Genomic DNA, 14,216 nt, shown 5'->3' with positions numbered 1-14,216 from the left:
AGGAAAAGAAAGTTTATTCCACAACACAATACAAGAAAGAGAAATCAGCGCTCAAAAAGTAATACACAAAGTAACAAGCCACCCATACATCAGAAAAAAATAAGGAAAGAGAGGATATTATCTAATGCACTGTACTCTGCCAAGTTGCTGGGAACCCTGAACAGCGAAGTCCTTCAGCCTGGCTTTGCCCAGCACTCCCTGCGGGAAAGTCCGTGCTGAGGTTCTGCTTGGGCTGTCCTTCCCTCAGATTTATATACATAAAAGCACTCCTATGTCCCCCTGGCCACATCACCCTCCCTAGCCGAGACTTGATTACAGGGAGAGTGATTAATCAAAGGAAAGGGAGAGTTCCAAGGCCACGGAATGCTGTCAGGGTCAAAGTGTCTTGATTGTCTGAGGCCATCCAATAGGACACAGAGCTTGGCACCCATTCAAGGTCTGATTGCCCAGGCCTCCCTTAGTCAAGTAATCCCCATACTCCCAGGCCACGTGCCTAATTTACACCCTTATCTGCACCATGCCTGAGACGTGGAAATACCAACACAAGGTCAAAAGCCTGCACCAGCAAAAATTAGCACAAGCTCACATGCAGTGTAAGGTACATATTACAAGACACACAGAGGCCCAAAATGGCTCTTTGGGCAAGATGGGCGGACTATGGGACCACTATCTCCTAGAAATACAATTTCTCTTCTGTAATTGTCACTACAGTAGTAAAGAGTCCAATAGCATCTTTAAGACGAACCAACTTTATTGTAGCATAAGCTTTTGAGAACCACAGTTCTTGAAATCCAAATCGTACAGAACAAGGTTACAACCTGATTGTATTTAACTGCAAAAGTAGAAAGATGTTGTAAAAGAGTTGCCAGTCAAGATTTACCCTCTGGTGTGTGAAATCCAAGGACTTCAAAGCCTTTCAGAATCTGAGTATACCACATTACATGCCCTCTGGACAAACAGAAACTTGTGGAGCTGATTTAAGGTGGAAAAATGGCAGAGCCCCCTTTCTCTGTGTAGCCATCTCTGTGTGCCACCTTTGAATTGCCTCCCCAACATGCTTGGAATTTGAGTTTCAGGCATGGAACTCTGCCTTTCTCCTTATATCTCTGCAATGAAAGGGACTGTGGACTGACTTCTCAAAAAAGGAAGACTGGGCATTCAGGGAACTTGGAAGACATATTGTTCTAACGCTATAATAATATGTTATATACAGATTTTATATGAGGGTGGGGCTACCACAGGGACTAGGCTAGGAGAAAGTGTGCCAATATGGGTGGACTGGGAAGATCCAAACTTTCCCATTCATATGGATGCTACTCTGATTTTGCTGTGAGCTTACTGAAAACAGAGCAGCAAATCCGATTTGGGGAAAATAACAGGTGGAGAAAATCCAGGAGGTGTATGAAAGGGCCAGGATGCTGTGAAGAAGTGGGGGGGGGGGAGCTGGTGCAGACAAGAGATGTGCGAGTGATCCGATTCTGATCCGAAATTCTCATGCCAGGCAGAGATCAGGGCTCAATGTAAAGACTGTGAAATGTGAACTCGGCTCCAGCCCAAGTCATTCTGCCAGCCTTCCAGGTGCTACGAACTAGACGCTTGATGCTACGGCTGCAGACCGAAAGGGCCGCCCATCGGGCACTAGCACCCCCCGCCCTTCTGTGTTGTGCGTGGGAAGTTGCATTCTCCCGGGGCCCTGGCTGGCCCCAAGCCCGCCTTTGCAGCCCGAGGAAAGGAGGGCGCCCGGGAAGAAAAGCTCTAGAAACCTTCCGGCTCCTTCCCTGCTGCCAGAGAGAGAGGCAAGACAAGGGACTCCTTTGCAGAGCTCAATAGGGATCGTGAGAGGGCGAGGAGGCCCCTTGCCCTGCACTGCACCTCCGCGACGCCCGCCTCCCCCGAATTTTGCCCCCGCAGACTCTTCCCTGCAAGCCGCCGGTGCTCCTGCTCAGAACCAGCAGTTCTGGGGCAAAGCCGTTTCCTTCTCTAGAGGTTGTTTCGTGTCAACGCCGCTATTGCTCTGCGGCTGCCTTGGAGTTAATGAAAGGCATGTCCAGAAAAGGAAGCGCGCAGTGGCTGGTCTGAAAACAACTATAAGGAAAGTAACGCTGTTGCTCTCCCTTCCTTTGCCGAGGCAGGCGCAGCCATGGCGGCCGGGGGTCCCGTCCAGGAGCTCTGCGAGGAGGCGACCTGCCCCATCTGCCTGGAGTATTTCAGGGATCCCGTCATGATCGCCGAGTGCGGCCACAACTTCTGCCGAGCCTGCCTGGCCCGGAGCTGGGGGGAGTCGCCGGCCGAGGCTTCCTGCCCCCAATGCAGGGGAACTGCTCAGCCAGGGGACCTCCGCCCGAACAGGCAACTGGCCAACTTCGTTGAAATAATTAAGAAACTTGGTCCTTTGGAAGGGAAGGAGGCCGAAGCGGAGGGAGCAGAAGGAACGGGGGGCGTCTGCGAGAAGCACCGGGCGCCCCTGGAACTCTTCTGCAAGGACGATGAAGCCCCCTTGTGTGTGGTCTGCGGCAGATCCAAAGAGCACAGAGATCACGAGGTGATTCCTCTGGAGGAGGCTTCCCAAGAAAAGGAGGTAAGAAATCTCGGTGAGTCTTGCTGGGGGCTAGCTGTGGCTGTTTTGTAGATTCAGTCCAGCAAAAGTTTAAATGCAAATAGATGTTAAAGCCATTGATTCTTAAGGCCCAAGAGGCTAACAATGCACTGGGAACTGGCCCGCCGGGCATTAATTGTAGCCATCTCCATATGTAAAAATGGCCCCTCTTCCAAGGAGCTCCTAGCCAGCATCCAGTTATCCAGAGTTAAAACAGTATACTTTTTCCTGTGGTTTATTTGCCCTGGGATGACGCCAATGTGGGTTTTCTCTCTCTTTCCTGATATCTTGCCTGAACCTGAAACTGTCAAGTGGGTGGGAAAAGATGGCATTTCTGGTCCACCTTCAAAGGTATTGGAGGCTGGGACGGGTTTACAATTGCTTGGTTTTCTTGGAGGAGGCACTGCTAGGAGAGAGAGACACAGATCCAAAGTCTTGGGTGGGGGTGGGGAATGAAACCAGTGCTGGTGTTTTGTTTTGGTTTTTGGCTCAGAAAATCACGGCAGCTAGAAAGGAGCGAGTTTGCAAGAAGCACCAGCAGCCGCTCAAGCTCTTTTGCAAGGACGACGAAGCCCTCATCTGTGTGGTCTCTGATCGATCCAAGGAACACCAAGGTCATGAAATCCTTCTTCTTGATGAGGCATCCCAAGAGTACAAGGTAGGGAATCTGCAAGGTGGATGTTGGTGAGGAAGAGCCATGAATCCTTCCCTGTTCTCCTGGGTATCTCATGACACTCTGGGGGAACCCCTTCTGGTCTCTAACTCAGCCTCAAGGCCCGAAGGAGGGAGGGAGTGAAATCACCACTTTCTGCTTCCTGGCTTGGTCCTCCCTTGCTAATCCCCCTCCAGTGCTCAGGCCAGTTTGGGACATTGGTTCACTTCTAGTCTGGCTGTGAGACAATTCCCTGTGCAAATCTTGTGGAAGCTGTGCATACATTTACAGGGACAGTGGAGCATCTGTAGGGAAGTTTTCTTCGTGCCTTCCTTGCCTCCATGAATCATTATCTTACTATATAATTGAGTAAGCGTGTTTCAGACAACTCACTTTATACCCTGATGCACCACCAGAGGGCGCAGCCGCCGAGGAAAGCGGAGGTAACTCACTATATCATTCCAGAAAACATACTGTGGTGGGGAGCCCAGGCAGGGAACAGGAGCGGAGCAGTTGGCAATGCCCTCACTGTGCATTAAACTGGCTGGTATTAGATGGCAATGCCCTCCTCCTCTTCACCCAGCTGGGATCAGGAGCAGAGCAGGTAGATTTGTCTACTCTCCACTCTAACCCAGCCAGTATTAGGAGCAGATCCAATCCCACCTGTGGACCAATGGACTAATGGATTGACTTCCAGCGCAAGCGGGACGCTTTTCTCCCACCTCCACGTACTCTCCATCCACCAGTTGAGATTGTATATGGAATTTTTGTAACTATTTATAGATTGACAGACTACCTCATAATTCGTGATATCTATGCACTTTGAATTGATTCTGTATGCACTTGCACTTCAGCACTTTGCACATGTAAATATATATATCAACTGATATTGATTGTTTATTGTTTTAGTCCCCCGGATTTCTGTATATTGAATAGTCCTATTCCCCGGGGGTTCCCTGTTGTCTTGTAGTATTAGGAGCAGAGCAGGTGGCAATGCCCACCCCCACCTTAACCCAGCTGGTATTAGGAGCAGAGCAAGTGGCAATGCTTGCCCCCACCTTAACCCATCTGGTATTAGGAGCAGAGCAGGTGGCAATGCCCACCCCCCTTCAGCCGGCCAGTTTTAGGAGTGGAGCAGGTAGCAATTCCCATCCCCCGCCTTAACCCAGCTGGTATTAGGAACAGAGCAGGTTCCAATGCCTGCCTCCCCGCCTTTACCCAGCCTGTATCAGGCATGCAGCAGGTAGCAAAGCCCACCACCCCTTCATGTTGCTGAGATCAGGTGTAGAGCAGGTGGCAATGCCAACCTCCCTCCTTCACAAGCCAGGATCAGTGACAGAGGAAGAGGAAATGCCTGCCTGCCTGCTCCCCACTTTCTAGATCCCGTTGTATTTTTTTCCACAACAGGCTTTCTTTCTAATGACATTATAATGCTGTAGCAATCTAGCTGTTACTGATTTGGTGGGGGTGGCAGATATGGCCAACTTGAAGCAATGAAAATGGTGAAGATACGGTTGAGTCCTGCAAAAATGCACATCTTCCCATCCACAGGGCATCCCACACCACTTTTGATTCCAAAACAGATAGTTCCAAATCAGATTTGGAAAAGATCCCAGCAAAGCAGGGAAAGACATGGAAGCAGGAGGCATAGTGGAAGATGTCATGTGAATGATTTAAACCTGTATCTATAGCATCGTTTATGGAAATGTCCTTGACACTGTACGGAAATGTACTTGATACTGATTATATTATGCTTGTCCTGTGTAATCCACCTTGAGTCCCAGAGAGAAAGGCAGACTATAAATGACTCTAACAACAACAACAACAACCCTGAAAGCAGTGTGGTGATAACAAAGACAGGATGGAGTGAAACAGCCATGTGGAAACAGCCATCTTGACTTCTGGCTGCCTGACTGTGCAGTTGAGCTACAAGAGGGGAAGGGGCAACAAGCTGGCTTCTGGCTTTAAGTATTTCCCTCTAGGCTGCTTTCTCAGTTCAAATGGCTATCCAGGAATTGCTGTTTTCCTGGTGGGATACATGGAGGTATCCGTATGGTACCTGTATTGGGGGAGGAAACCTTTACTGCATCGTGGCACTTACTGTAATACACTCACACATACGTGGTCTGTATATTGTCGAAGGCTTTCACGGCCGGAGAATGATGGTTGTTGTGGATTTTCTGGGCTGTATTGCCGTGGTCTTGGCATTGTAGTTCCTGCCGTTTCGCCAGCAGCTGTGGCTGGCATCTTCAGAGGTGTAGCACCAAAAGACAGAGATCTCTCAGTGTCACAGTGTGGAAAAGATGTTGGCAGGTCATTTATATCTACTCAGGAGGGGTGGGGTTGGGCTGAGTCATCCTGGGTGTGGAACTGAGTCATCCTGTAAGGGTTTCCCAGGGTGTGGAATGCTAATGGAGGGACGCCAAGACCACGGCTATACAGCCCGGGAAATCCACAACAACCACACCATGTCTGTGTTTAACACTTGAAAAATATGATTGAAAATCCAGTTATGGACATTTAGCATTGATACTTAATGTGGTCCTTAAGGACCATTTTGGTTGTAGTATGTTTTACCGTAAACCTCTAAAAAGGAGCAAACCTGACCTTTGTATGTGGGGGTTCCTCTTCAGTTTCAATTCCGTAACTGTCTGAAGAGTCTGAGGAAAGAGAGAGAGAAAATATAAAGAAGATGCAGTGAAGAAAAGTCAAGACCTGCTTGTAAGTCGAGAGACCATGTTGTGTAGTGGTTAGAATGCTGAAATAGAATCTGGGAGACCTGGGCTCTAATTCTCACCCTGCCATGGAAATTTGCTAGGTGACCAGTCACAGTCACAGACTCTCAGCCTAACCTACCTCCCAGGGTTGCTGTGGGGATACAATCGAGAAGTGGAGAATTATGTAAGCCTTTTTGGGTCTGCATTGGGGAGAAGATGGAGTATAAATGAAGTAAATAAATAAGTTTCACTATTGCTGAGAAGTGACGAGGCACTAGAACCAACATTTTTTTAAAAAATCCAAAATGTGAGTACAAAATTCAGAAGAGTCAAGCCATGAGGAAGCCTTCTCCTCTTTTGAAGTTTCTTAGTTTTCCAAAGGGAAAACTGCTTGTAAATATAAGGGGCACACCTTTCCCCTTACATATCTGCAATGAAAAGGGGTAAGATTGTAATGAATCCTAGGAATTCAGAGTAAGTAATGGATTGTTGCAATAGATTGTAATGATTATTATAATTATTGAGCTATTGCAATCTAACAACTGCTGATTTTTTAAAAAAACCAAAGTTCTCCGGGGGCTTGAGAAAGATCATAGCAAAGCAGAAGAAAATCTGGAAAGTGGATGATTTGGGGATGACATCATATGGAAATTCCAAATAATTTCACTTTGACTAGGATGCCAAGCCAGAGCAAAACTTTAGAGTGGGGGAGAAAAAGGCTAGAGAAGATCCTTCCACTTTGTGGATCGAGTGGGGCAGATTGCATCCCGCATGACTGATTTTTGTAAAGAAGAAAATGATGCAATTTAGAGCCAACTTGACGGTGATTTAAAAATTCTGTAAGGGCCCAGTCTTGATTGGACCTGTGGCACAGTGCTCTCGCTTCTTTCCCCTGCCCCTTTCCAAGTGCCCAAACAGCCACGTGTGTTTGTGTGGGGTTTGCATTTGATAAGGGATGGGGGGATGACAAGTGGGCTACAGCTTGCTGTGCAGTCCTCACAGCAATTTTAGATCCTTTTAAAATGTGGTGACAGCCCTGAGGCAGCCACAAGGATGCTGTCACATCTAGTTTGGCCTCAAGATTTACTGTGGCCCTGAGAATCTTTCTCTTTTCCTGTTGATGGGCTGTGAAAGGCAAAAGCGCCCTTCTGATAGGAGTCTCCAAAGGTACCTCTTCCCACTGCAACCAGCAATGTTCTTTTTTCTTGTCTTTCCATCTCAGAAACAAACCAAAGAAGAGAAGCAAGCGATAGCAACCAAGTTCCGGCAACTACACATGTTTCTGGAGGAACAAGAGGAACTTTTGCTGGCCCAGATGGAAGAGGTACAGGAGGAGGTAGCAATAAAAACAGACAAGCACCTGGTGGAACTCTGCGAGGCACTTTCCTCTCTTGAGAGCCTCATTCAGGTGATGGAAGAGAAGATCCAGCAGCCAGCCACTGAACTCCTGCAGGTAAGAGGGTGGCAGGAACAGCCCAGGGCTGTCTTTGGGAGAAGGCTGGCTCCAAACCATGTCTGTGCCTCCTTCACTTAGGCAGAAAGCAATCGGCCCCACTTTAGGCTGTAATGGAGCACAGACTGAGTGCCATGTGGAACTATTGCAGCAGATCTGCTTGTAGATGATTTCAGAAGAGCAGGTTCTCCGTTGTGTTAAGGGTTACAGACCTGCCCATTTCAGTCTTGGCTTCAAAGTCCCACCCACATATCTTGGATCCTCGGACTGAGATTCAAGAGGCTGTGATTCTTAATAAAGGTGGTGTGGAGAGGATGGGGTTGGCTAATGTCTCTCTTCTTTTTCCCAACGAGCAAGAGAGCTGGTACATGGAGGCTCTTCTGTCCCTCGCTCAGTTGAAAATATGGATCCATTTTACAGGTTATTGGCTGAGAAGGGGTCTCCAGGCAAGTCCTGAAATCAGACAGGTGGGAAACGAGAGATGAGATGACGCTGCATAGGCTGGTTAGGAAGCTTCAGGCCACTTGACCTCAATCTTTCTAGCAAGTGTGGGGTAGAAAAGAATGCTTTGGAGAACTACAACAAAAATTTGGTTCATGGGTAGCTTTCTGAGAGACAACCAGAAACAAGGGCTGAGTGCAAGATACTCTGCAGCAGCTTTTAAAGGAAGGATTCTGGGAGAGGGTGGCAATATGTCACGCACTACTGAGTGGTCAGATCACCCGGATCTGCTCTGAAATGGCTTCACGTTGCCTGCTGACATCATTTCCTCAGGAAGACTCTGTCCCACTTCATGAAGATGCAAACCCAGTTCTTAAGCAGGACACAGAAAAAAGAGCTCGAATGCACCACCCTCCAGGGTCTGAGGGGGTCTTCCCAGTATGGTCTATGACAGGTGTTGAGTTTCCTCTTCTTTCTTTTTCTATCTTTTTAGGATGTCAGAAGCACCTTGCAGAGGTGAGTGGATCTCTTTCGTGACCCTCCGGATTCTGGGATGGATATGGTAGCGTGTTAAAAAAAGTGGCCCTTCAAGCTCAGGACCGAAATAGATGACACTGTTTGCAAATGGTGAACTGCAGACACATGAAGTCCTGTAGACATGCCCCCAAACAGCGAGGGGGTAGGGAATCAGGCTTAACACCTGGCTGTGCATATCTAGAAGGTCCAGCCAGAATTATGGTGCTAAAGCAGGGATGGTCTCATCCCCACCCTAAGAAATGCACAGGTTGAGTTTAGGCACCTCAGCTGTGCTAAATCTGATTGTACTCGACTAATGCCTTCGTTGGCCTCAGGGTTGAGTAGGGAGTCGCTTTAGAGAAAAACACTGTGATGACAGTCCCACCTAACCCAATGCACTCCATGTTTGTTGGAGGGTAGATGAAGCTATGCATGAGAGAGCAGGAGTTGGGATGACTACTGTCTTCCAACCACGTTCCTGGCCTTTCACCACCACTTAAAGGTGTTGATGCTCTCTTAAGACATTATAAGGAATCCTCTCTTCCTTTGAAGATGTCAAGGGGGTGTACATGATTCTCCCCTCCTCAATTTTATCCTCCTAGCCAGAATGTTGGGTGGTTCCAGGCTTCGTTCTGTGCTCCAACCGCTACATCCAAACAACGTTCTTCTTCCTTCACTTGACATTACAAGGCAGCTGTCAGGAGGGGTTAGGGGTTGCTGTTCTTAGAGGAAGCACCCCCCTCCATTTTTTATGATGTCTAGTTTGGCTCTCTGATGCCTGGCCTTGGGGGTCTCAGGAGCAACAGTGAGATGAACCCTCCTTTCCAAAATAACTTACATCCTTCTCTGCTTTCAACATCAGATTGGGCCTTTAGGTTTTCTGCTCATTCTTACCTCTGTTTCTTTTTTGCTGTACTGGTGGCAATTCTGGATGGATGGTGGCTTAATGTTGTTTTCTCTAGGTATGAAGAAAAGGAGACATTAGAGAATCTATTGACTTTTCCTCTTTCACTGAAGTGGAAGATCTGGGACTTGTGCGATTTAAATCTCTTTTTGGAGGGTGTCATGAAGCAATTCAAAGGTAATGAGAAGAACTGATGCAGGGGTTTCAGACTGGGCATTAGATGAGGCCAGATGTAAATGGGGACCGTTCCTGCTCACTTGTGTCACTAGAAGGGCCAGGAGTACAGGGGATTTGTAACCCAGTTCAGAAGGCATTTTAGTTTGCTGGGGAAAGAGTTTGGGACAAAAGTCCTCCTCTAATTTTGACTGAGCGTTGCGTTGTCTAGATTTTCTCAAAATTATTCTACATCACTGATCTTTAAGTCATTTCTTTGTCTCCATGCACTGGTAAACTGGGAGGTATGAGTAGAACAAACCTCCAAAATGAAAGAAAGAAGAGGGACTTGACCCTTCAGGGTATGTTCATTGATGGAGACACCTTCCGTTTGTCATTGCTACATGTCCCTGACTGAACTAGACTTGACAAAATTGCCCACCATCAATCAAGCATGTGTGCTTGCTTGAGTGTTCCCTACCTGGACCCAGAGAATGGTATCAAAATGACTGGGGTTCATACGTCTGGGCAGGGCTTTTTTTCTGGGAAAAGAGATGGTGGAACTCAGTGGGTTGCGATGGTTGTTGGGGGTTTTCCGGGCTGTATTGCCGTGGTCTTGGCATTGTAGTTCCTGACGTTTCGCCAGCAGCTGTGGCTGGCATCTTCAGAGGTGTGGCACCAAAAGACAGAGATCTCTCAGTGTCACAGTGTGGAAAAGATGTAGGTCTTTTGGTGCCACACCTCTGAAGATGCCAGCCACAGCTGCTGGCGAAACGTCAGGAACTACAATGCCAAGACCACGGCAATACAGCCCGGAAAACCCCCAACAACCATCGTTCTCCGGCCGTGAAAGCCTTCGACAATACATCAGTGGGTTGCCTTAGAGAAAATGGTCACATGGCTGGTGGCCCCGCCCCCTGATCTCCAGACAGAGGGGAGTTGAGATTGCCCTCTGCACCGCTCAGCGCACGGCGTGGAGGGCAATTTCAACTCCCCTCTGTCTGGAGATCAGGGGGCAGGGCCACCAGCAATGTGACCGTTTTCAAGAGGTTCCGGGGGGGGGAGACAGTTTTTGAAAAACATTGGTCTAGGAGGACAAGAGGAAGTGCCTCCCACCAGAGGAAGCAGGCTCCGCAGTAGAAGACTGATGTGCTCACTATATTAACCCCCACTGAAAGCAACGGAGGAAATTATCTTCATGGTTTCAAAGGTCCTTAGCCATAATTAAGTTTAGCTGGTTTGAACCCTTGTGCTGCAGCTGCAGTTGTTAACACACTCCTGATGAAGCAAGCCCTTGTTAACTCAAGGGGACAGACATGCTCAAGATCCATCTTAGACACTATGAGTAGTGTTAAGTGTCCGTTTGACACTTTCTGAATCCAGCAACAGACATAACTGGGAACAGTGAACCAATTCACATTACAGTGGAAAGCAGGAAGAGCCCAGAAGCACCTATAAGACTAACAAAATTAATGGTAGGGTATGAGCTTTCGTGAGCCACAGCTCACTTCCTCAGAAGAGCTGCGGCTCAAGAATGCTCATACCCTACCACAAATTTTGTTAGTCTTATAGGTGCTTCTGGGCTCTTGCTCTTTTCCACTGCTACAGACAGACTAATAGGGCTGCCCGTCTTGATCCATCCACGTAAGGTAGAGGCAAACGTAAAGTAGAGAGCAAATGAAATTCAGGGGACTTTTCCCTCAAAAGATTTTTCCCCTCAAGTTTCTTTTTAAAACTTCAGTTGAAACAAAGGAAAAAATAGGCATAGTTAGAAACTGATTTTTGGTTGGCAATATTTATTTTAAAACCAAGCAAATGATGTTTATATTCTGTTTCTTTTACTGCCCCAGACACTCTGACCTCTGGACTTCAACTGCAGAAAGGTACTTTTTTTCTTCATGCACTCGCCATTCATTTCTACCTTTAAAAGCTTCATTTTCAATTCCTGTTCTTGCTGAAGCATTTCCCCAGCGATAAGATTATGTGGCCCATCTTGTATTGTCCAGAAAATCTCATCCTCCTTGCCCCAGCCAGAGCCTCGATGCTTTGTCCTGAGTGTAGTAATCAGGGCTTTTTTTCAGCAGGAACGCGGTGGAATGGAGTTCCGGAACCTCTTGAAAATGGTCACATGGCTGGTGGCCCCGCCCCCTGATCTCCAGACAGAGGGGAGTTGAGATTGCCCTCCGTGCCGCTGAGCGGCGGAGAGGGCAATCTAAACTCCCCTCTGTCTGGAGATCAGGGGGCGGGGCCACCAGCCCTGTGACCATTTTCTCCAAGGGCAACCCACTGAGTTCCGCCACCTCTTTTCCCAGAAAAAAAGCCCTGGTAGTAATTATTGTAACTTTCCCTCATTTGACTTCCATGCCTGCTTTCCTGGGCCAAGAAAGATCCAGGCTATAGCCAAAGAAACCAAAGAAACCAAAGAAACCAGAGCAGGCATTAATATGAGCCCTTGTTTGTGAGAAGAACACTTGCAGTATGAAGGCTGGTGTTTTCTTTTGTTTTTTTGACAGAGTTGTAAATAATTTGCTTCCACAGTGGGCGGGAGAGGGGAATAAATGAATAAATGCCAAGGTCCTCTTATCCATTCTAGTTTGCAAAGGTTCTGTCCAGAAGTCAGAGATATCTAGTTCACAGGGGGAGTTTCAAGGGAACGTAAATCCCACTCTTTAGTTTGTCTTTCAAGTCAGCGAAGCTTCAAGAGAGGCGAGAAATGCATTTTTAAACAAATTATGAAAAGCTGGGCTGAGCGGAAATATCATTCTTGGGGGATGTATGTCTAGAGCCAGGACTGAGAAGCACTTTTTATGCTCAAGGTGGTCTGTGCATCTGCTCATTTTCAACGCGGTCTGGGGGTTTTGTGTAAATGCTCTCTCACATGTGATTTCTTTTTTAAAAAAGTTGAAATATCCACTGCTCCCTTTTTCTCCCTCAGCAAGGTTCCTTGTTTTGGATAAGATATGGGGGGATGGGGGAACATTCAACTGCCTAAATAACCAACTACAACAAAGACAACCACAGGGAATTCTCTCATCAGGGTTGCCAACTTTTATACTGGTCTGTCTAGTTTTTTTTAAGATTAGTTTGATATGCAGCAGTCATCCGGTGACGTTTGCCTTCATGCCTTGAAAAACTTCTGCTGCCTGTTTCCATGCATTAAGCCTGTATTAAAGGGACAGGGCGTTTTCTCCGGCCTGTTGGTAACAAGTGGGTCACTGACCACCGTGTCAGGTGGACGTGTGAAGTGGCTCTTCGTCACACAGCTGATGCTGCTTCTCTTCTCATTTCTCCCCAATAGCAAAAGTGACTCTGGATTTGAACACAGCCAATCGCAAACTCGTCCTCTCTCAAGATTGTAAAAGCATAAGATGGGAAAACAAAGGTCAAGATCTGCCTGACAATCCTGAACGATTTGAAAAATTTGGCATTGTGCTGGGTCTTGAGGGATTCACAGCAGGCCGACGTTTCTGGGAAGTCCTTGTGGGAAGTGAGGGAGCCTGGATTGTGGGTGTTGCTCGAAAGTCTGTGAGGAGGAAGAAAGGGATTATCTTCAGTCCTGAGGAAGGGATCTGGGCGGTGGGGAAGTGGGGGGGCCACTACAGGATTGCCAGTGAGCCTGATTATTGTCCACTGACCTTGACCAAGGAGCTCCAGAGGATCCGAGTGTGTCTGAACTATGGTGGGGGGCAGGTGACCTTTTTTGATGCTGACACAGCAAGCCCTCTCTGGACTTTCTCAGAAACATACTTCTCTGCAGAGACCCTCCACCCCCTTTTTTGGGTGCATTTAAAAGGCCACCTCCAACTCTCTTCTTAAGCACCCTATTGGCAAAGGCCTTTCCCCAGTCAATAAAGCTGACTTAATCCAGTTTTTTCTATTTTCCAGCTTTCCCTCTTTTCTTTTGTAAAGAGGCCATAATGCATCAACCACAAAAAATGACATCTGTTCTAAAGCAGAGCTGTGAACAGACCAGCATGCCCCCTTCCAGCCTTCTTGGCCCTCAGTCTTGCCTCTAATCTCTCTCTTCTCCCTCTCCACCTGTATGGAAGTTGCCAGTAAAGCCAGGGCTCTAATAAGAATGGCTGAATTGTGGTTCACTGTTGTGTTTGCAAGCTCTGGCCTGCCCTGTCTCAGAGAGCCTCTATCTGTCCTTCCTAGATGTTCTCACAGCTGTAATGCTAATTAGCATCTTGGCTCTGGTTGGTTCTTGGGTTGCTGGTTGATGTGCTAAGTTCTAGAAAAGATGGCTTCTCAGCTCACCCAGTTCCCTTCTCTACCACCTTGGCATGTTCTTATGCCAGCCAATGAGGCATGGAGAGGGCACACATTTTGCCAGATGGGTAAGATGAACAACCAAGAGATGCCAACTACTAGGCATGCTTAAGGTAATAAGCCCCTAAGTTTTAGATAGGCAAATTTTAGTTAGCAACAATAAGGTTTTCTTGTTTTCTATCTATTGCCTGTGTCTGAGTGCTTTATGCCTTGCAATACTCTTTAAAGCTATACTTTTAATTAAGCTGAGACAGGATTCATGGCTCGGCTGCGGGCATACCCCAGAACAAACCCGGAGATTGGAAAGCCGAGGCCTTGAGAAGGTAAAGCTTCCAGTGTCACAAAGTAAAAAGGAAGTACGTCCTGCCTGCCTGCCTGACTTCTGGTGTGGCTGTTATCAGTGCCCAGAGTAGGAGGTTTGGAGTGGCTATCCCTATACCACCAAACAAAATAAAATCACCAACTGGTGGAGATGCAAGCATTCTCCCTTACTTCCTAAGGAAAAATGAGCA

The 14,216-nt window shown here is 47.5% G+C and overlaps 2 protein-coding genes across 2 annotated transcripts in view; both read left to right on the top strand.

Moving 5' to 3' along the window:
• Nucleotides 1-14,216, top strand: part of LOC129329361 (zinc finger protein 208-like) — a 192,776-nt gene that overhangs the window by 12,422 nt on the left and 166,138 nt on the right. The gene's annotated exons all lie outside the window — the stretch shown is intronic.
• Nucleotides 2,141-13,299, top strand: LOC129329401 (E3 ubiquitin-protein ligase TRIM39-like). The gene is made up of 7 exons (XM_054978962.1): nt 2,141-2,578; nt 3,090-3,254; nt 7,188-7,418; nt 8,353-8,375; nt 9,338-9,456; nt 11,283-11,315; nt 12,731-13,299. The coding sequence occupies exons 1-7, from the start codon at nt 2,141-2,143 to the stop codon at nt 13,246-13,248; spliced, it is 1,527 nt and encodes a 508-aa protein (XP_054834937.1). The 3' UTR covers nt 13,249-13,299.

This window comes from Eublepharis macularius, chromosome 4, assembly GCF_028583425.1.
Source record: "Eublepharis macularius isolate TG4126 chromosome 4, MPM_Emac_v1.0, whole genome shotgun sequence".
In the NCBI taxonomy this organism is placed as follows: Eukaryota; Metazoa; Chordata; class Lepidosauria; order Squamata; family Eublepharidae; genus Eublepharis; species Eublepharis macularius.
Note: the sequence above shows the minus strand (reverse complement) of the source record. Positions and strands in the feature narration are given on the sequence as shown.